Below are 24,042 nucleotides of genomic sequence, written 5' to 3'. Positions count from 1 at the left end.
CAAACAAATCACCTGTCGAGAGTTCAGCTAGAAACAAGTCACCCTGTAGAGAGATCAGCTAGAAACAAGTCACCCTGTAGAGAGTTCAGCTAGAAGAAGTCACATTGTAGAGAGTTCATCTGCAAACAAATCACCATGTAGAGAACTCCAGCTACAAACAAATATGCCCTGTAAATAGATCAGCTAGAAGAAGTTACCTTGTAGAGAGTTCAGCTACAAAGAAACCACCATGTAGAGAGTTCAGCTGCAAACAAATCACCTTGTAGAGAGTTCAGCTACGAACAGATCACCCTGTAGAGAGTTCAGTTACAAGAAACCATCATGTAGAGAGTTCAGCTGCAAACAAATGGCCCAGTAGAAAGTTCAGCTATGAACAGATCACCCTGTTGAGAGTTCAGTTAGAAACAAATCATCCTGTAGAGAGATCAGCTAGAAGTATCACCTTGTAGAGAGTTCAGCTACAAACAAATCACCTGTAGAGAGTTCAGCTACAAACAAATCACCCTGTAGAGAGATCAGCTAGAAACAAATCACCCTGTAGAGAGTTCAGCTAGAAGAAGTCACATTGTAGAGAGTTCAGCTACAAAGAAACTACCATGTAGAGAGTTCAGCTGCAAACAAATCACCCTGTTGAGAACTCAGCTACAAACAAATATGCCCTGTAAAAAGATAAGCTAGAATAAGTTACCCTGTAGAGAGGTCAGCTACAAAGAAACCACCATGTAGAGAGTTCAGCTGCAAACAAATCACCCAGTAGAAAGTTCAGCTATGAACAGATCTCCCTGTAGAGAGTTCAGTTAGAAACAAGTCATCCTGTAGAGAGATCAGCTAGAAGTATCACCTTGTAGAGAGTTCAGCTACAAACAAATCACCTGTCGAGAGTTCAGCTGCAAACAAATCACCCTGTAGAGAACTGAGCTACAAACAAATCGCCCTGTAGAAAGATCAGCTAGAAGAAGTTACCTTGTAGGGAGTTCAGCTGCAAACAAAGCACCCTGTAGAGAATTCAGCTACAAACAAATTGCCCTGTAGAGAGACCAGCTAGAAACAAATCACCCTGTAGAGAGTTCAGCTAGAAACAAGTCACCCTGTAGAGAGTTCAGCTACAAAGAAACTGCCATGTAGAGAGTTCAGCTGCAAACAAACATCCTGTAGAGAACTCAACTACAAACAAATCGCCCTGTAGAAAGATCAGCTAGTAGAAGTTACCTTGTAGGGAGTTCAGCTGCAAACAAAGCATCCTGTAGAGAATTCAGCTATAAACAAATTGCCCTGTAGAGAGACCAGCTAGAAACAAATCACCCTGTAGAGAGATCAGCTAGAAACAAGTCACCCTGTAGAGAGTTCAGCTAGAAGAAGTCACATTGTAGAGAGTTCAGCTACAAAGAAACTGCCATGTAGAGAGTTCAGCTGCAAACAAACATCCTGTAGAGAACTCAACTACAAACAAATCGCCCTGTAGAAAGATCAGCTAGTAGAAGTTACCTTGTAGGGAGTTCAGCTGCAAACAAAGCATCCTGTAGAGAATTCAGCTATAAACAAATTGCCCTGTAGAGAGACCAGCTAGAAACAAATTGCCCTGTAGAGAGATCAGCTAGAAACAAGTCACCCTGTAGAGAGTTCAGCTAGAAACAAGTCACCCTGTAGAGAGTTCAGCTAGAAGAAGTCACATTGTAGAGAGTTCAGCTACAAAGAAACTGCCATGTAGAGAGTTCAGCTGCAAACAAACATCCTGTAGAGAACTCAGCTACAAACAAATCGCCCTGTAGAGAGACCAGCTAGAAACAAATCACCCTGTAGAGAGATCAGCTAGAAGAAGTCACCTTGTAGAGAGTTCAGCTAGAAACAAATCACCCTGTAGAGAGTTCAGCTAGAAGAAGTCACATTGTAGAGAGTTCAGCTACAAAGAAACTGCCATGTAGAGAGTTCAGCTGCAAACAAACATCCTGTAGAGAACTCAGCTACAAACAAATCGCCCTGTAGAGAGACCAGCTAGAAACAAATCACCCTGTAGAGAGATCAGCTAGAAGACGTCACCTTGTAGAGAGTTCAGCTATAAAGAAACCACCAAGTAGAGAATTCAGCTGCAAACAAATCACTTGTAGAGAGTTCAGCAGGAAACAATTCACCCTGTAGAGAGATCAGCTAGAAACAAGTCACCCTGTAGAGAGTTCAGCTAGAAGAAGTCACCTTGTATAGAGTTCAGCTATAAAGAAACCACCATGTAGAGAGTTCAGCTGCAAACAAATCACCTGTAGAGAGTTCAGCTAGAATCAAGTCACCCTGTAGAGAGTTCAGCTAGAAGAAGTCACATTGTAGAGAGTTCAGCTACAAAGAAACTGCCATGTAGAGAGTTCAGCTGCAAACAAACATCCTGTAGAGAACTCAACTACAAACAAATCGCCCTGTAGAAAGATCAGCTAGTAGAAGTTACCTTGTAGGGAGTTCAGCTGCAAACAAAGCATCCTGTAGAGAATTCAGCTATAAACAAATTGCCCTGTAGAGAGACCAGCTAGAAACAAATCACCCTGTAGAGAGATCAGCTAGAAACAAGTCACCCTGTAGAGAGTTCAGCTAGAAGTCACATTGTAGAGAGTTCAGCTACAAAGAAACTGCCATGTAGAGAGTTCAGCTGCAAACAAACATCCTGTAGAGAACTCAACTACAAACAAATCGCCCTGTAGAAAGATCAGCTAGTAGAAGTTACCTTGTAGGGAGTTCAGCTGCAAACAAAGCATCCTGTAGAGAATTCAGCTATAAACAAATTGCCCTGTAGAGAGACCAGCTAAAAACAAATTGCCCTGTAGAGAGATCAGCTAGAAACAAGTCACCCTGTAGAGAGTTCAGCTAGAAACAAGTCACCCTGTAGAGAGTTCAGCTAGAAGAAGTCACATTGTAGAGAGTTCAGCTACAAAGAAACTGCCATGTAGAGAGTTCAGCTGCAAACAAACATCCTGTAGAGAACTCAGCTACAAACAAATCGCCCTGTAGAGAGACCAGCTAGAAACAAATCACCCTGTAGAGAGATCAGCTAGAAGAAGTCACCTTGTAGAGAGTTCAGCTAGAAACAAATCACCCTGTAGAGAGTTCAGCTAGAAGAAGTCACATTGTAGAGAGTTCAGCTACAAAGAAACTGCCATGTAGAGAGTTCAGCTGCAAACAAACATCCTGTAGAGAACTCAGCTACAAACAAATCGCCCTGTAGAAAGATCAGCTAGAAGAAGTTACCTTGTAGGGAGTTCAGCTGCAAACAAAGCACCCTGTAGAGAATTCAGCTACAAACAAATTGCCCTGTAGAGAGACCAGCTAGAAACAAATCACCCTGTAGAGAGATCAGCTAGAAACAAGTCACCCTGTAGAGAGTTCAGCTAGAAGAAGTCACATTGTAGAGAGTTCAGCTACAAAGAAACTGCCATGTAGAGAGTTCAGCTGCAAACAAACATCCTGTAGAGAACTCAGCTACAAACAAATCGCCCTGTAGAGAGACCAGCTAGAAACAAATCACCCTGTAGAGAGATCAGCTAGAAGAAGTCACCTTGTAGAGAGTTCAGCTAGAAACAAATCACCCTGTAGAGAGTTCAGCTAGAAGAAGTCACATTGTAGAGAGTTCAGCTACAAAGAAACTGCCATGTAGAGAGTTCAGCTGCAAACAAACATCCTGTAGAGAACTCAGCTACAAACAAATCGCCCTGTAGAAAGATCAGCTAGAAGAAGTTACCTTGTAGGGAGTTCAGCTGCAAACAAAGCACCCTGTAGAGAATTCAGCTACAAACAAATTTCCCTGTAGAGAGACCAGCTAGAAACAAATCACCCTGTAGAGAGATCAGCTAGAAACAAGTCACCCTGTAGAGAGTTCAGCTAGAAGAAGTCACATTGTAGAGAGTTCAGCTACAAAGAAACTGCCATGTAGAGAGTTCAGCTGCAAACAAACATCCTGTAGAGAACTCAGCTACAAACAAATCGCCCTGTAGAAAGATCAGCTAGAAGAAGTTACCTTGTAGGGAGTTCAGCTGCAAACAAATCACCCTGTAGAGAATTCAGCTACAAACAAATCGCCCTGTAGAGAGACCAGCTAGAAACAAATCACCCTGTAGAGAGATCAGCTAGAAGAAGTCACCTTGTAGAGAGTTCAGCTATACCATGGAGAGAGTTCAGCTGCAAACAAATCACTTGTAGAGAGTTCAGCTAGAAACAAGTCACCCTGTAGAGAGATCAGCTAGAAACAAGTCACCCTGTAGAGAGTTCAGCTAGAAGAAGTCACATTGTAGAGAGTACAGCTACAAAGCAACCACCATGTAGAGAGTTCAGCTGCAAACAAATCACCCTGTAGAGAATTCAGCTACAAACAAATCACCCTGTAGAGAGACCAGCTAGAAACAGGTCACCCTGTAGACAGATCAGCTAGAAGAAGTTACCTTGTAGAGAGTTCAGCTGCAAACAAATCACCCTGTAGAGAATTCAACTACAAACACATAACCCTGCAGAGAGTTCAGCTAGAGTCAAGTCACCCTGTAGAGAGAATCCTGTAAAGAGTTTATCTACGTACAAGCAAATCACCCTGTAGAGAGTTCAGCTACATTTCAAGTCAACCAGTAGAGAGATCAGCTGCAAATTATCCTGTGGGGATTATTTGACATGTAATAAATATATGCATTATATATATAATTTGTACATTTACTGATAAAATCAGAATGAGTTAAAGTGTTTCTAAAATTTGCTTCATCTTTTTCTTTTTCCTGTGGTAATATAGGTTAAAAGGCCCCAAAGCTGGCCAAGCTGGCCATAGGCCGGCTTTGGGGTATACAAATACAAAAAGAAGTGAAATCTAATCAAAAACAGCCAAGCTGTAAAAAAAGGTGTGCGGCCCCAAGCGGCACAAAATTCACCTGAATTGTCGTTATTAAATTTTTTACCATTAACCTACCATCACAGCCATTTCTTGGCCGCCACCTTGGGTTTCACATCTTTTTTCACCACAGCCTTTTCAAGGGTCGCACACCTTTTTTTACAGCTTGGCTGTTTTTGATTAAATTATAAATTCCATGATATATTTCCAAAATATTAACTAGTTACAAATATCCCCCATGAGCAATTATAATAATAAAATTTATATGTAGTTGTTGGGACTTTATAAAGCATTCATTTACCACTTGTCTATGCAGCATGTCATTATAGCACCTCTGTTAAGATTAATAAATATTATTGTTTTGCAGTTGAATCTCTTAATTGTAATTGCATTTCATACACACAGTACTACAACTAAGTAGCTGAACTAAACATGCCTTTACCCAGGCATTTCAAAATGTTGCTGTCAGACCTTCAGTGCTGGCCACTGTAAAGCTATAATGATAGTAATAATAATAATAATAAAAGTCTAGATCTGCATGGTGGTATAGACCAACCAAAGATTTTATATGTGTATGTTTACCTGCATAGAGTTTACAAAACTTACACTTTTATGTTGCATACTTATGAATGTTGAAACATAAATTAATCTGGCGATTAGTACCTTAAATACAATCTCTAATTACCATGATTCACTTTATTTTCATGTAAAATATTTCATGATATATATTTTCATGTAAAATATTTCTGATATATATTTTCATGTAAAATATTTTCATTTGATTAACGTGAATGATTGCTCTATTAGAGTAATTGATCTTGAGTAAAAATCTTTGTACACAGTTTTCCGTATGAAATTCTTGTCAAATTTGGCTTGCTATGCCCTATGCATAGCTATAGTAATGGACTTGTGTTGGGGATTTGTAAAATAGTACGGTCAGACTGCACTGTAAAAATTTAGTAGTGAATTGCTCTGCCACAATACTCACTACTTTTTGCAGTGAACGTCACTACTTGGTGGTCAATGTAGTGACGTTCACTACAAAATTAGTAGTGAACATCACTACACAAAATAGTGAGTATTGTGGCAGACATTAGTAGTGACGTTCACTACATTTAGTAGTGACGTTCACTACATTTAGTAGTGACGTTCACTAGTTTGTTTTTACTGTGTGATGTGTTGAGAAATTTGTGACAAACTGACATGTGCAGACAATGGTACCATAGATAATGTATGCGTTCCTACTGGATTGGAAACGCAAGTTAAATTATTTTCCTATCCTAGTTACGGTGCGCCAATACATTGGGAAACTTGTTGAGTGGCTGTTTGGCTTTCTCTGGTTTGTTTGAAGGCCGGTTCGTAGGCGTGGACATTCCTTTTATATTGTTTATTGTGTTGCGTTGTGTACTGAACAAGAACACAGCGTGTCTGTGTGTACTGGGAGAAATAGTGTTTGCGACAGGTGACAATGGCAGGTACGCACTAGCTAATAATCCACCCCAAAAACACCTTTGCTGTAAAAAAGGCGCGCCCAAGAAAGTGCCTGTTTTCTGAAGTTTTATCGAAGTAGTGGAAATATACAGCGAAGCAGTGAATATCTAGCTAGCCTATTACACTCTGGCTGCTACAAGTGGTGTAAACAGCAGCAAAGAAACAATGCTACACTTTCTGTCTCTTCAGGAAATTTGCACAACCGTTTTGAAACCCCATATTTCACCTTTGAACCTGAATTTTCTTACGCTATTGTTTACTGCTCTCCAGCGTCCCTACTCAGTCCAGCCTCCAATTAGTGTAGGTGGTAACTAACCCAGCTGTAAACAACAAACACTAATTTGCTGGTTACAGGTACAGCGAAATCTTCCTCCTGTCGAGGCCATAAAGTTTACGCGCAGCGAAACAAGGATAGCCCATGACGTCACTGTAAATAATGAATTTAAAAATTGTTAATTTAGAAATGGAAGTAGGGATCAAGCGAGGGGTTCGTAACGCAGTACTTAGATTTGAGATTTGAGAAATCTTAAGAAAGATTCAAGATTTTGACTGAGATTTGAAAAGATTTTACAAGATTTTAAGATTTCAGTTAAGATTTGAAATACTTTTAAATACTATATGTTGTAGTGTTGTGGAGCCGTGTTCTGTGCCTGGTATGAGTCAAGGTACGAGTCTACTGAAGAGGCTACTCTTTAGCTATTGCAATACTGCATACTACCAGCAATAGAGCTTAGTATATGTGGCTAATTTGCCTAGTTAAATTGGCGGCTTTGCCCGCTGACACGTAGCAAGTTAGCCTATAGCTAATGGAACTGTTCCCAATGCATCTATACAGTTACCTCACATAGTAAGTAATCATGACTAAGAGCTAGCTCTCCTTGTAGTGATCTCAGTAGTGATGAGAAAATGCCTAGATCTTGAGTTGTACATACTTCATTTGTACTGAGCAACCAAGATAGTGACATAGCAAACTACTTCAGTGCTGGTCACTGTAGCTAAAGCATTCAATCGAATCAAATAGCCCTGCATGCACACATAAGCTCAGTAAATCTCACACTAGAGTTGGCAAAGCTTAATTATACTATTATTAACTACTACTTTGCCATAGATTTTCATGCCGCACATGTATAGCTGTATTATAGTACTGTATGCATCAAATAATATGTCTAAAATCATCATGTTTTGCCATGTCCATGCAAGTTGTGTACATTTTAGCTATATCATTATTTAGACATCTCTTGCAACTGCTGACAGTTGGACTGCATAATTGTCTCGATAATTGTGTACAGGAACTTCAGCATTTCAATGGTGTAGGTGACTTCAGCAAATGTGGAATAATATGATATCAAAGATACCACACATAGATTCCACACTTATATATAATATAACTTATAGTGCAACTGTCTTTGAGACTGTCTACCTGAGTTAGCAAAGTGATATGGACATTGACCCATTGAGATATAAATGATTAGCTAGCATGCTTGTTAAAGTTTGTGCGTGTATTGTAAATTGTATGTATATACATACGTACATGAACTCAGCTAAGCGAAGGCATCAGATGCATTCATGCATTTCAAGGTATCAGATGCGTTTATGCATTCAGCGCAAGTATATCAACTTCCAAACTGGTAGTGGATAGTTCCTGAGGTTGCTGCTCCATCTCCTGTTATCTTTCACTAAACAATAATAGACGAGATAGTAATTTAATCTGCTCGAATCTGTTCAGCTAAGAGTATGATATCATTTGGACACATTACTTGCTGGCATGGTAGAGTTAAGCTTACACATTATATAGTGCATGTTGCTACATAGCTAATTATAATTGGACTAAGCTTTCATACCTGAGCTTAATGTTGTGGGATGCTGGCACAAGATACCAGTGCAGGAATATTCAAAAACATGTAAATTCTTTGTAACCAAAACCTTAAGATTTCAGAGACTCCAGCCAGCCGTGTTGTGACTTGATCCACAGCCACATACAATCAAGACATGTGCCTATGTTTATGGAGCCATAGCAGGGATTATTAGTCTTCTCTGTATTCCTCTTGCCAGCATGTCTCTGACTCCCTATACTGACAAAGGCTTTCAGTAGCCTTCACAGCTGAGGTCCCATATGAGTGGGATAACAAATAAGCTACATAGCAAATATCACTACTCATATCACTAAAAGCAGGGGTCCCACATGTGTAGCTAAACTTTTCATTTGCTGCATGAAGGTTGGCTAGTCTATATCGAGGTCTATACTATATCTAGAATATAGAGATTGAGATGTGCTGATTATAATTACTGCATGATGATTTTCAAGAATGTGAATATTGACGAGACGTGCTATAGCTACTCCTGATTTAGCCAAAGAGCTCACTAAAGAGATGTAGCTGTTAGCTATTGGAGTTTTATCCTGGCTATTATGTCAGGAGCAATATGAATCCGTACATGCACCATGCTCACTCTTTTCACAGGTGTGAATTCAGTATGTAGACTCACCTAACAAAGATCCGAGTCAGGGTCACCATAGATAATATATACCTTACCCGGGATTGGAAACGGAGGCAATCAACACCTATCAACAAGTTCACTCAGCGTTGTAGTATCGCGAGTTTAGTGTAACGTAATTCCGTAATTCAGTCCGTGTTTTATAAAATGGCGAATGCTGGAACTCGTGCTAGAAAGAAGAGCTCGAAGCGGAAGAGCGGAGAATCCGATGGAAATGACGATGCTGGTTCGTTGTCATTATAGCTAACAATAAACAACCAGCGCTGGTAGCAAAATTTGGGCATTTTTACAGCGGCTTAAACGTTCAATCACTGATGTGCCTGGCCTTGTTTGTGTGCAAGTTATGTTGATGTAGCCATTCATTAGCTATACCCATAGATAATATATACCTTACTATGCTATACCATACCTGTCTTTTTCTTTCAATGCAGGTCCCAAAGCAAAAGATGCTTTTGTGGAAGCACTCAGAAGCGTATTGAATGATGATTCATTTTAAATAATGTCCTCAGAAGCAATTGAAGCAAGAAAAGCGGCACAGATTCTGTTGGACTGGTGTCTTGATGCTGCCAACAATAACTGTTTTACAACATTTGTTTTGAAATTGTCAGAAGACCTGAAACAGGCAATGAGCTCTTGTAAAAAGAAATCATGCAATCGTGAGAAACTTTGGAGAAACTTTTTTCTGTTGCGCTCTTCAGAGAAATTTCGAGAGGACTGGGTAAATTTTTTGGACTCCGCTAATGTGGCTGCTACACCTATCCTGTATCAGCATTTAACTGATATTTTGTTCAGGGGATACATTGGTGATCATGTTGTGACAGGGTGTACAGCTGAAACCAAGGTTGATCCAGCACCAGCTGTAACAAAATGCGAAGGCAATGCTCTTCGTTATGCTGCTGGCTATGTTTGTAGACATTTACGTAAGAAAATCGAACGCAGTAAACATGAGCTTAAGGAAGAGATGGTATTGTGCCTGATGGCTTTAACAAAGGACACACTCGAAGAACATAGTGAATGTGGCACTAGTTCTGAAGAATGGACATTAGCACTAGATAGAGGTGGGCTATGGTATGTTAAAGAAACAACATTTATATTGTTTATTGCAATAGAAGAAGTGAGAGAATGCCTAAAAATGTTACTTGGCAGCAACCCAGCAGCTGGAAAAAAAGAGGAGATTGTTGAAAAAGTTATCTCCAGTGATGATATTGAATTTTATTGGCTGATTTTCACTGCAGATTTCGAGATTGGTGAGAAGGAGGTACATAGTGCACTTCTTAAGGAAATAGTGCAGCTTTATGTGGCTATCCGTGGATTTTCATATGCGAGCTTTTGGATGGAGAAATTTAAGCAGTCAGCAAAAAAGAGTACACAGCGGTCAAAAAGCTTACGTAGAGACTTGTATGATAGCAGCTTATAGTATATTATATTATTAACATTTGCAATGCTATGCATAACACAACTTTATTTTGTGATTACCCAAAATAACCCAGTTAGAATATTCTCAATTCTGCATTTTGGATTGTATCAATCCACCCTGTAAAAGGAATGCTTTAGCTAAGCATCTGCACACACTGTGTCACTATACCTGAAGGAATGCCATTACACTGTTTCAGTCTACTGTGCAATATATCCAAAGACCTGACTGGTGCATCAACAAATGAGCACAAAGGCAGAGACACCTTCAGCACTGACACATCTCTCAAAGGAATTGAAACTGGTAGCCTCTTAGGTTTAGGCTGCCAGTGTTTGTTACTATGAAGTCTAAGCTTTCTGTGACCTCTCCTATCATTCATCTGCAAAAAATCCAGTGCAAACTATAGCTATATGCATAATAATAAAGCATGCAACAGTTCTGAAAAGGAAATACTTGCATTCACTTGAAGATTCAAGGATTTCGCCTACATCAGTACAAGTCAGCAGCCTTGAAACTATCCTATTTTGTTTGTATACATATGAATTACAGGAAATACTTAAGAAAGAAAGTTAGTAGTCTTTAGAAAATGACCTGTAGGCCTCAAAACTTAATACCTCAAAATCGCATGTTTCGCAGTTGCGCTGCAATTTGATGGCATAAACGGTAAAACTAAGGGTTTTAAGTTGCATGATTTTGTCCGCTAATGTCTCAGCTTTCAAACAGTGTAGTTTACATCGAAAAATATCGCTCCCACACTGCTCTACGAACCCCAAAAGTCGAGGGTACGACTAAAAAGCCATTTTTTGCATAAACCACGCCAAACGCTATTTGTTCAAAATTTTGACGATTGTATGCAAGTAATACAACAGTATTGTTCTTACCACCACGGTAAATCCTCTTCATGTTCACAACTAGTAGCTTATCTACCCGTTCTTTTCCTTTCTTCCATCGGCGAGGTGAAACCTTACATATCAAAGCGAAAGTGTTAATTATTACAATGCTGACGGCTCGCGATTTTTGTATTGAAGTGTGTCCGGTTTCCAATCCCGGGTAAGGTATATATTATCTATGGGGTCACTAACTAGCTTGTCCCAACGAGTTCGTCAAGTAGCTAAAGGCGTTGCGAAGAAGAAACAACCTCAGGCGGAACAACTGGCTATATCTCTGGCAATATACGTAGACTGCAAGAACCCAATAATCGCACAGTACACGTGGACGAACAGGCCTAGGTGCAAGACAGCCGCAAGAATACGTGTTAACAAGTAAAAGCTTGAGTAAAATATCCAAACGTTTACTGAAATTTACTAACAAGAAGATTAAGATTTGATTGTGGTAGTCTCAGATTCAAAGATTTCAGCGAGATTTTAAAGATTGTAAAAGATTGTCACTAAGATTAGGAAGATTTTAAAGATTCCATGGATTTTGCAGATTTCACAGAGATTCAGAGATTTGAGAAGATTCTTGTAGATTGCATGGGGATTCCAAGAGATTTGAATCTCGGATAAGTTAGATTTAAAGCGTGGCGGACCCTCGGGATCAAGCGATAAAAACTACTGAAACAAGTGATTTGAATGATGGCAACTATTACAACATAGCTTTGTGGGGAAATCCTTACATTGGCATCTCACCACGTCACCATATATGTTCAATGCCAAAGTAGGGATTTCCCCACAAAGCTATGTTGTAATAGTTGCCATCATTCAAATCACTTGTTTCAGTAGTTTTTATCGCTTGATCCCTACTTCCATTTCTAAATTAACAATTTTTAAATTCACTAGTTTGTTAACTTTTTTTGGTATAGGTATATAGCTATTATTGATCTTTGGCACTGACTGCTCTATTAGAGTATCTCGATCTTGCTGCTTGCTTTATGCAAGCTGCTCAATTACTAAATTGAAAGGCATGCAGGGTTTCTATCTCCTGTTTTCTACAATTAGTTACAGCTGGACCATTAATAATGGGCGTGGTCCACTGATCGTTAAGTACGAGCGCGCGCTCTGATTGATAAGGGCGTGGCAGTGTGTTCTTACTTCACTAGGCTGTTTGATCGCTTTGCAAGTGTTGCTATACAGGCATCTACTTGCCCTTACAGTACGGAATCCGTTATTAGTTTTGTGGCGTCCGAATACGGCTGCTCTAAGGAAAGTGTCGATACGAATTATTAACGCCTCCGTGACTGGAAAAGAAGAAGACGATCCGTAATTGAAGATAAAAGGAAAGGCAAAGCGCAGAAGGCAGACACTCTTCGGAACCCGAAAAGGCACATCCCAGCAGCGAGTTAAATATTGTGGCAAAGAATGGTGATCCTTCGCTGCTTCGTTTGGCCTGTAGCCTTGCGAATGTGGTCAGGCAGGTAGGCAGGCTGGCAGGCAGAGAAAATTTCTGTTTTAGCGATTTTTTAGAAATAAAATTCCAGCACTTTTCTAGTCGTTTCCTGATATATAACGCTAGAAATAAAGTTAGAAACTTGAAGAGTCTTTAGTAAAAGGTTTATTTGCTGTGTGAGATATTTCTAGGATAATTTTTGAGGGATCGAAATTTGAGGCGCGCGCCAAATCCACCCGGATCCCTACTTAAACAGTACTATCGTACTGTTTGATACGGACGTTTCCAATCCATGTGACATACATTATCTATGATGGTATGTATACTTTAAGATAGATAGATAGATATTTTTTAGTCAGCAAAAGCCATTCTTCCTTGCAGGAGATATTACAATATATAAGTACAATACAACAACAAAAACAAGCTGATGTTGTGCTACTTCTAAGGCTGCAGCACATGTTGCTGTAGACCTTCAGTGCTGGTCACTGTAAAGTGTTAAAAATAATAATAATAAAACCAGGCGCCATGCAGCTAGCTAACTCATTTGGAATAACTATAGACAGTATGTACTACTATGAATTAACCAACTATGTATTACTACTTTACAATAGGGTAGTTTGGGTTGTGCAATAATATAATTAGCTATTTCTCGTATTTCGTAATTCATGAAATATTCGTAATTCATTCAATTACGTTGCTATGCACTGCTAAGGAAGTGTTTGTTAAATAAACCGCTTTTACCAACATATTACACACAAAACTATCTTCTAAACTGTTTTATAGTGTGACTAACGTGTTTTTCCCCACAAATTCTCTCGACAAAGCCTCAAAGCTGCTCTTCAATTTCGTTCGCATACGCGAGGGCTGACTGTTTGTGATTTACCTGAGTAAAAGATGTATCCACGAAGACTGTACAGAAGGGGTTGTTGTAAACAAGGATAATAAGACTGTGTTATTGGTCGTAATGTGCTAATTTTTCACCGTACGCATTTTACACTAAACGATTCGCTGTTGTAACTCACAAGCGCATGCTTGTATCAAAACTATACTTCAGTTACAGTATCATGGTACTTCAGATAACACGTTGATATAATAATCAAGAGTGTGTAAGGTGCACTGAAGTCACCACAGTAGAAAAGGTGCAAAACGTTCGATAATGATTGATTAACGCAAATATGATCGTTTTTTTTTCTTTTCCCGACCTACCGACCCTAACTTTTCCCGAAAAATCCGAGCAACAATTTTTCAAATAGGTATGGCCTTACTAGTGGTTACTTGGCTTTAGTAATCCGACATGTTAAACATACATGTTAATGGAGTTTAAACATATGAATTGATATCTAATAGTGAGAAGGGATATATCAGTGGTATGCGAGAGAGTTTGTTAAATAAACCGCTTTTACCAACATATTACGCACAAAACTATCTTCTAAACTGTTTTATAGTGTGACTAACGTGTTTTTTCCCACAAATTCTCCAGGGGCGTAGCCAGCCAACATTTGATGGTTGGGCACAACATCAACTTAACTACACACACACACACACACACACAAGAAACACGCTCACCTTCATGTGAGACATTATCAAAGAAAAATATAAAAAAAGTGTATGTATGCACACAAGGTCTACAGCTACCTATACTATAGTGTAAATAAATGCTGCTTGCATGCCTGCAAACATTTACTAGCTATATGCTATCTATTAAACTTGTAGGGTAGGCATCCACCGACGATCGCCGTAGCTGAGTATCACGTGACATTAAACTGCTGAACCTACAAGAACCAACAATGTAAACAGTTCATCACATATTTAACACAATCAACTGGCAGTATAGTTTACAGACCAACCACCACAGCGATATGAAATGCTTTTTCAATTAAACACCACATTATGATTATGATTATGATTAGATACTGGAAAGACAGCACTCAGTGCTGGTTACATCCAGGAGGGGGGGGGACCCTCAAAACAAAAAGGGGGTTAATTACAACAAATCTAGTCCAAAAATACAATTATTAAACTGTTCTAGTGACTCTGTATCGATGATGTGATTAGGGAGGTTATTCCATTGCTTGATAGTTCCTGGAAAGTAACTCTGTTGGTAAGCAAGTGTTCTAGTTGGAGGAATTATATATCTGTATTGGTGATGCAATCTAGTTGGATATGAAGTAGGCTTGAAATACTCAGGGAGCTGGATAGATGGCAAAGCGTGATGTAATACTCTATATAGTAAGTTCAAACGATCAATACATCTTCTGCTCTGTAGGCTCTTCCAATGCAGTTGATCCAACAGGTAAGTGACACTACTCATTGGATTGTAATCCGATGCTACCCATCTTGCAGCACGACGTTGTACCTTCTCTAAAGTATTAATTAAGTATAGCTGGTGAGGGTCCCAGACACAACTAGCATATTCCAGCAGAGGACGTATTGATGTTAAATAGGCTGTTATCTTAACTTCTTTGGAGCATTTACTTATATTACGTTTAAGAAAGTTGAGACTTTTAGTTGCTTTGCCGCAAAGATGATCGATGTGGTGGGACCAAGACATTGATTGGTGGAATATGACCCCTAGATATGGATGCTGACTCTTCAGTTCCAGAGCTTTATTGTCAATGCTGTAGGTGGTGAGCATGGGAGTTTTGCTTCTTGAACAACGTAGAAAAACACACTTTTCAACATTTAGTTTCATTTGCCAAGTTTTAGCCCAGTGGAAGACTTTATTTAGATCTTGTTGTAGGATACTATTGTCTTCTTCTGAATCAATAATTCTGTAAATAACCACATGGTTCAAATGAAGGCCGGGGGCGCTAATTTATTATCTATAACACAAATATCAGCATGCCAAGGAAGCTTCGTCCCAGACTTACAGCAGCCAATGTACATTTTGCATGAATCTGGTGTAAACCACAACTCGGTTAATCAGTACAATTTGTGCACGTGATGCTTTATAATGACTTGACCTTTTCTCCATTTCCAGCTCCATTTGCATATACTATTATTGTTATCTAGAAGAGTCACGTTTTCCTGTTTTCTTTCATCAGCAGTAAGGCCAATGAAACTTGATTAGCAGTTTCGCGTCATCGCCCGCATGCTTTTGATACACCCGCATGGAATTTCATTATTGGTATTTCAGATCGAAATACTCTAATAGAACAGTCACTTTTACTCTAATAGAGAAATCAGCTATACTCCAATGGAAAAATTACTCGTTATAGATTAGTAACGTGCTTTAGCTATTTAATGCAAGAGTAATCAGTGTAGATCTCACTGTTTTTTGGCAGAAATCTTCATGTTTGGATGTGTGTTGTGCTTTTGGAAAAATAATGAATAATGAATAATAACCGCCTGCCCGCATCAAATTTTCAAAAATCTGAGCGAGAAACTGGTAATAAAGTTTCATTGGCCTAAGGTATGCTATACGGTACTTTCCTTATCAAAAAAAATACGCTTGACAAATCCACTGAAACGAAATATTTTGCTGCCAGCACCATCCACACTGAATCCTACTGACGATTATCACTCACTGTGACTCAGAGATACAGTACCACGACTGTAGTGTACCACGCTTTGACTCCATTTTAAATTTCGAATTTAAACCGCGCCAAGGAGCGTGGCACGTGCGTCTTTTATAGGGACTTCCAAAGGGATTTTCCGCGTAATGGATCACGTGATATACCATCTATCTCGATCCCTTCTGAAGTCATGGTTCAAGAAATGAGGTACATGTTTACGCTTTACAGTATCAAAGTAGGGTGATTTTGTGTGTTGCTGTGAATCCTCGCATGAATCTTAAGCTACTTGTGATGGTTGGGCAAAAGTTTGTGATGGTTGGGCAAGAAACTGTGATGGTTGGGAAAATGCACACCCATACCCACCCTTGGCTACGCCACTGAAATTCTCTCGACAAAGCCTCAAATCGGGATGGGGTAAAACCGGGACGGGGACGGGGAAAATAAGGGTAAAACCGGGACGGGGATAGGGACGGGGACGGGGATGGCCAACAGGAGTAAAACCGGGACAAGGACAGCCGAGGTATAGGGACCACTGTTAGAGTAAGCTATTTTCTCTGAAGGGATTGAATCTTGGATTGGATATAAGTTATGTATGGCTAAGCAAAAATATCAAGTAGCTTTGAGGTAATTTAATCTTTAAACTGTCACTTAAGGTTTGAGAGATTTTGACGTCCTTATAAGCTGGTACATGGCTTAGCTAAGAAATCAAGTAGCTTTCTCGAGTAACCTTTGAACTACCATATAAGGTTAGAGAGATTTTGACATCCTCAGCTAGCTATATAAACCCAGACCTCACACTAAGACACTCTTCAGTGGTTTTTCAAATGGATTGTGAAGTGGAAGATCAAATAATTTCGTGCCCAGATTGTAATTATTGTCTTTGTACATACAAGATCCCCCGGGAAGCCTGCACAGTATTAAAAATTACTTTCTAGCAATTTGAATGTATCTCTGGACTATAACCAAGCTGTAGATCACTTGGAGAATTCTGACACAACGTATAAGGAGTACATCAACACTTTGGATGCTAATTCTCCCATCCAACCTATAAAGGAGGGACAGTGTTCCTTTATGATCTAAGTCTATAGATGAAGCATAGTGGGAAGTCAAGAAAAAGAAGCTAAGGCAAGTGGAATTATTTAGCTCAAGCTGCTGTGCAAGCTGAAAATTAGTTTACTCATATGCTAGGCAATTAAGAATTCATAATATAGTAGTGGGGGAGAGTGTCTAACTGAAATACTTCCATGGAACACAGTGTGTTGAGTTACACCTGAGTCTGATCAAAGAATAAAGACTTGCCCTTAGCAGCACCAATTAATGCTAATCAAACGTTCTCTATCACCAGTGGAGGTAGTTTTCTGTTTATATCCAAAGGTATTTTCATGCAGGATAATATAGCTATACTTAGTAATATATAAGGTCATAGGCGGATCTGAGGGTGGTGCAAGGGGTGCTGTGTCCCCCTGGCCCCCCTTGGACCTACGGCACTATATTGATACCAGAAACTGGAATCATGCATTCATACTGTTCAAAAGTATAGAAAACTAATGGACAAATAGAAGACAACAGTTATAAGTACACTTTACAGTTATACTGTACATTGTAAAGAAAGTGAGACAAATAAGTTTGATTTTTGTGCTAAGATCGAGATACTCTAATAGAGCAGTCACTACTCTAATAGAACAGTCACAATTCTAATGTCATTATAACAATACTATAGCTGTACCTTATTTTAGATTTAGTACACTTTACCATCAAACAGGTTTTATCTTAAATAGACTAACTAATCTTTATATGCATTGCAAGCATACACTTTGTTAGCTAAATGTTATCAAAAATGCTCCCAAATTCAAACCTATAGGAGGTCTAATTTTTAAAAAATTTCTCTAACTACAGTTTTACAACTGTATGTCTATCACTCATCCAGCCATACTGAATAAAGTTATGCAACTAAATATAACTTGTGTACTAGAATTCCTCTTAGTGGAATAAACACTGTTGTACACTAAAACTCCTTGCCCCTCCTTGGCCGCCTCCTAGATCCGCCTATGTATAAGATTGCCACTAGCTAGCTATACTGATAAGACAAATGATGACATGATAAACACTGAAAATAATTATAGGATTAGCTATTTAAGACACTAAAATCATGAATTAAAAATGAAGCTCAGTACCTACAGTATAATAAAACAAATGCTAAGAAAAATCATAGACATAACAATGTGTGGCATGCAAAACATAGAGTTATTATCTACAAAAGGTAACTGATTAGCATGTGAACCAGTTGAAATTTTCAACTTTGTGGTCATGTTAGAGGAATATTTTACAAATGACTGTTGTTTTGTTGACTTCATACCATCATAATATTAGGGACGTCCATGCCACAATATCTTGATAGAATAATGATGAGTAACAATGACAATTAAGTTATTGATTTCTTTGAGGCCGGTTGATTCTATGCTGATCAGAATTACCCATGGACTTTTATTAGTAAACAGGCATGACAAAACTTTTGATTTACCTTTGCATTCATAAAACTGATTTCTTATACTGTTTGCTGTACAGGAAGTAGCAGCAATTCAATCAGCAATGATATATTTTGCCTTTCAAGGTGGCGTGCTGGGAAATTCAGTTCCACAATAAGCCATGACATGGCTTATTGTGGAATGGAACTGAACATGGCTTAATTGGTGCTGATAAGGTCAAGTCTTTATTCTTTGATCAGACTCAGGTGTAACTTAACACAGTGTGTTCCATGGAAGTATTTCAGTTAGACACTCTCCCCCACTACTATATTATGAACTCTTGCCTAGCATATGAGTAAACTAATTTTCAGCTTGCACAGCAGCTTGAGCTAAATAATTCCACTTGCCTTAGCTTCTTTTTCTTGACTTCCTACTATGCTTCATCTATAGACCTAGACCATAAAGGAACACTGTTCCTCCTTTATAGGTTGGATGGAAGAATTAGCATCCAAAGTGTTGATGTACTCCTTATACGTTGTGTCAGAATTCTCCAAGTGATCTACAACTTGGTTATAGTCCAGAGATACATTCAAATCGCTAGAAAGTAATTTTTAATACTGTGCAGGCTTCCCGGGGGATCTTGTATGCACAAAGACGATAATTACAATCTGGGCACGAAATGATTTGATCTTCCACTTCACAATCCATTTGAAAAACCACTGAAGAGTGTCTTAGTGTGAGGTCTGGGTTTATATAGCTAGCTGAGGATGTCAAAATCTCTCTAACCTTATATGGTAGTTCAAAGGTTACTCGAGAAAGCTACTTGATTTTTCTTAGCTAAGCCATGCACTAGCTTATAAGGACGTCAAAATCTCTCAAACCTTAAGTGACAGTTTAAAGATTAAATTACCTCAAAGCTACTTGATATTTTTGCTTAGCCATACATAACTTTAATATATCCAATCCAAGATTCAATCTCTTCAGAGAAAATCGCTTACTCTAACAGTGGTCCCTATACCTCGGCTGTCCTCGTCCCGGTTTTACTCCTGTTGGCCATCCTCGTCCTTGTCCCCGTCCCGGTTTTACCCCATCCCCTCAAAGCTGCTCTTCATTTTCGTTCGCGTAAGTAAGGGATACGCCTCCTTTCCAACTCGAAGCGATAGGCTATTCCTGGCAGTGTACGAGGCCTGCACCGTTGTTTTTCAGTTGCTAAATGCCTGAAAACCTCAAGGGGAAGGTAGTCTGAGGAAAGTCATCACACCCGTATTTCAGTCCGCCGAAAAGAAACCACCTCAAAGCAAAGTTCACCTGTGCAGAAGTTTAATACAGACTTCATTTCACTTTTACTTCTTACGTAAAAGCTGCTTTTACCGTTATTAAACGATTTTGCTCACGTGGGTGCGTACGGACAAACATAGGTAGATAGATAGATAGGTACACACACACACACAGTAAACCAGGCGCACGCCCACAGCCGGCCGGCGTCTGGTTTAAAAAGTGAGACAAAAATTAATGATAAAAAGAAAAACATTAAACTAATAGCTATAATTATCCATGAATAGTGTGATTGCTAAAAGGAGTACATGCAGGGATATTTAAAATCCAGCCTGTTCTGATCAATGTTTTCCTCAAAGCTCTGCCATTGGAATGTAAAACTGAGCCATAACAATTTTCTAGTCTTAGCTACACAAATTCACTCATAGTTGCATACTGAATATATGCAGTACTCTTAATTACTACCCAATGTACTATCAGGAACGAGTTTCTGAGGTTTCCGGAAACTGATCACGCTCAGATCGAGATATGTACTCTAATAGAGCAGTCAGTCACTATAATAAAGCAGTCTCAGTATTCAGAGCAGTAGTGTAGCAAGCTATGTAAGGAGATTTTTATGTACTTTATCAGTGATATTACCGGTACATACAGGCTTCAGTCTTTATAGTCACAGGACTTTTGGTGACTGATTTCTGGGTCAAGAACATAGCTAGATTTTAATGAAGACCAAAAAACAAACGAACAAAAAAGGTAATGCCTGCTGAGAATAACTGCCCTCTACTATACTAACTATATATGTAGCTATGTGCCACAGCAAATTAAAATTCATTAGCCCTGTCATTATGTAAGGATTTGAACTGTTAGTCCAAAATACTATACCTATACCACCATACGACAGGAAATTTTGACAAAAGGGGAATTTGATGAATCCACACTTCATAATAGTATTGATGAATGTATTATATTGATGAAAATCAAGAAATCAAAATATGTAATTATGGATCCAGAAGTCACCAGACACTCCTCTGCTAGCCTTGTGGTTTAATACACCAAATATGACCATAAGCATTCCAAAACTCAATCACACAATACAATGCACACGATGGTTGGTTTCACAATATCATAATTGAAGATGATGTAATAATAATGCAGAACATAACACAGAAATGTGTATGGTACAATACTGAGTAATAGATACTAATACACATTTGTCTTTAAAGGTTATTATAATCATAAAAAAAAACACGATTGGGTCATAAACTCATAAAATTATAACGCAATAATTTGTAGACGATGATTGAGATATTCTGTAACACAGATACTGGCACTGTTTACTGTTATACCAGTGATGCTATCGAACTGTCCTTTTTGACTTCCTGTTGTTCCAAACTTAGTAATCAACTGGTGGGTGGGGCTGAAAACTGTGAGGTAGTTAACATCATTGGTTATTATGCAATCATCAGGAGTCAGACAAATGGCAAATGGACTGTTACAATCTATCTTCCTAATAAAGTGACCATCTTCACTAAACTTACTTATTCCACCTCCACTCACGTTGTCAGTCACATACACTTGGTCTTTGCTGTCCAGGGCAATATAACAAGGGCTCTGAAACTGTCCAGGATTAGGCCCTTTGGAACCAAATTTGAATAAATAATTGTTGCTGTGATCAAATACTTGAACTCTGCAATTAGTACGGCCCACCACATAGAGTAGACCTTTACTATTAAAGGCTAGTCCTTGAGGATGATCAAATTGGCCACTACTACTGCCATAAGAGCCAAATTGTGATAGGTATTCTCCTTGTAGAGTAAACTTCTTCACCACATGGTCTTTGTATTCACTGATTGCTATAACACTGTGATCTACAGCTATACCAATAGGATCGTTCAGTTTACTATCTCCACTCCCTTGACCAAATGTTTTGATTACCTTCAATTCTTTGTCCAGCACCACTACATCATGGTTTTCTCGATCTACCAATACAATATCACCATTTGCTGTCATGGTTCCATTGAAAGGAGCATGAAACTTCTTCCCTCCATATTGTGTGATCAGTTGACAACTTTGTAAATCAATTTTAGTGTAGTCTCTCAATGTTGTCCTCACTCTAAAACAGTACACAATTGTGCTAGTTACTCCAACTGTTACATGTTGCTTTTTGACAATACTGTAACTTTATTTTCATACAAACAATTCTATGGCAAAAGTTTTCATATTAAGATATTTTGTATAAATTAATTATGTGACTGCTCTATTAGAGTATCTCTATATGTTGTGACACTGGTTGCTACATGCAGTGGTAAGAGAGACTGTCAGTCATGTTCTGTAGGTTATGGTTAATTAGAAAACCTTTTGGTCTGATAACTGTGATGAGTCAGGACTGCCCTTGGCTTTCAAGATGGCAAAAGTTGTTGCCGCTAAGGATGCTGTAAATGTACGACAATGTAACTCAGGTTTAAAATTCCTAACCGTTTTGCTTGTTCTGGATTTGGACAAACTATACTGTAATTTGCTTTATTTTTGTACAAAAAATTTTTGTGATAAAAATTTTTGTGTAAGAAATGATTTGCATAAATGACTGCTCTATTAGAGTAGTTCAATCTTATTTAAAATTTTTTGTACAAGTGTTGCATACAAAAATGGATTTGACAACAAAAAGAAAGAAATAATGGTACTGCCAATAATGGAAAGTGTTAAAGCAGCTAGGGATGAAGTTTCAGCTGCTTTGTATGGCATGTTTTCGTTTTCAGATTAGATTTTACATTAAAATGTCAGTTGTACTAATGCTCTTGTACAAATTCAGTATCTCCCACAAAATCATCTCTAACAGTGCGTCTTATACATCCCACAGTGGCACAAAGGTGCTATGGTTGTATCAACCTCTAAATTCATTGCTATGTGTGCTCTATGAAAAGGCTTGTTACAAAAGGGAGGAGCAAAACAAGAAGGACTTTAAAAGTTGCCATGGAAGAAAAACAAAATTAATAGGCAAGGAAAGACAAGTTGAGCAAGCTGAGAAGCAGTAAAAGGCTGTGCAGAAAATGCTTGCTGAACAGAAATGTTCATCTGATGGATCCAGAAGCAAGTGACAAAGAGTAGAAGCATGATACTCAAGATACAGTTAGTTAATTGTTAATTAAAAGCATTAAAGCCAGGAGGTCATCAAATCCTATGGACAAGGAAGTATTCCACTCCGTACACTACTAACATTACGGGTAAAATTCATACATGGCTCATTAGCAATCTTATGCACAATAGCGATACTCAGAATGGGCCGCCACTCCATCACTTTGTGCTATTTCAATAGGAAGACCATTGAGTCGAAGGAACAACTAGGAATAGTCCACCAAAGTAATTTCATGCCACTAGTGAATGTAGAAAGGCTATCCTGCCCTGCCTATGCTACCATTCTTTCATAGTGCTGCTATTCAACTTCATTTTCATTGCTTTGTTTTGTTGTGTCGGTAATGTGACGCACTCAAGCATGTACCTCTGTATACTGTCCTAATAAGGAATTTGAAAAAGCTATAGTACACAGTAGACATGTTTGAATTTCACTGTCTGTGGAGTTACATGATCCCTTGTCTATAGGCTGATAATTATCAGCATTGACACAAGTACACAAAAGATTTGGAATTTTCAACTAGAGTAAGGACAATAGCACATTGATAAAAAGTACTGAAACAAGCTGGAGTAGTGAACCATATTAAATCACAGTAAAACAATAAGAAATGTTATATTCTTACTGTACATTTCCATTATGGTACCTTGAGCACAGTAGGGATATATATATCTAATCAAAAACAGCCAAGCTGTAAAAAAAGTTGCGGCCCCCAAAAAGGCCATGGTGAAAAAAGATGTGAAATCCAAGGTGGCGGCCAAGAAATGGCTGTGATGGTAGGTTAATGGTTACATTTTAATAACAACAATTCAGGTGAATTTGGTGCCAAGACCAAGCGGCACAAAATTCACCTGAATTGTCGTTATTAAAATGTAACCATTAACCTACCATCACAGCCATTTCTTGGCCGCCACCTTGGATTTCACATCTTTTTTCACCATGGCCTTTTTGGGGGCCACACCTTTTTTTACAGCTTGGCTGTTTTTGATTAGATATCATTTCTTTTTGTATTTGTATACTGCAAAGCCGGCCTATGGCTGGCTTTGGGGCTTTTTTAACCCATGTGTTTTTTTCTTTACTACAGGAAGAAGAAA

General features: G+C 38.7%; 1 protein-coding gene across 1 annotated transcript; it reads right to left on the bottom strand.

Moving 5' to 3' along the window:
* Positions 1-21,093: 21,093 nt before the first annotated feature.
* On the bottom strand, positions 21,094-21,831 carry LOC136253625 (RING finger protein nhl-1-like). Its single transcript, XM_066046291.1, has one exon. The coding sequence runs from the start codon at positions 21,829-21,831 to the stop codon at positions 21,094-21,096; it is 738 nt and encodes a 245-aa protein (XP_065902363.1).
* Between the last annotated feature and the right edge of the window lie 2,211 nt (positions 21,832-24,042).

The sequence above is a fragment of the Dysidea avara genome, chromosome 4, assembly GCF_963678975.1.
Source record: "Dysidea avara chromosome 4, odDysAvar1.4, whole genome shotgun sequence".
In the NCBI taxonomy this organism is placed as follows: domain Eukaryota; kingdom Metazoa; phylum Porifera; class Demospongiae; order Dictyoceratida; family Dysideidae; genus Dysidea; species Dysidea avara.
Note: the sequence above shows the minus strand (reverse complement) of the source record. Positions and strands in the feature narration are given on the sequence as shown.

Bases quoted from the DNA above. Each gene is read 5' to 3' on its own strand.
- LOC136253625 (XM_066046291.1), bottom strand. From the start codon at position 21,831: ATGACAGCAAATGGTGATATTGTATTGGTAGATCGAGAAAACCATGAT.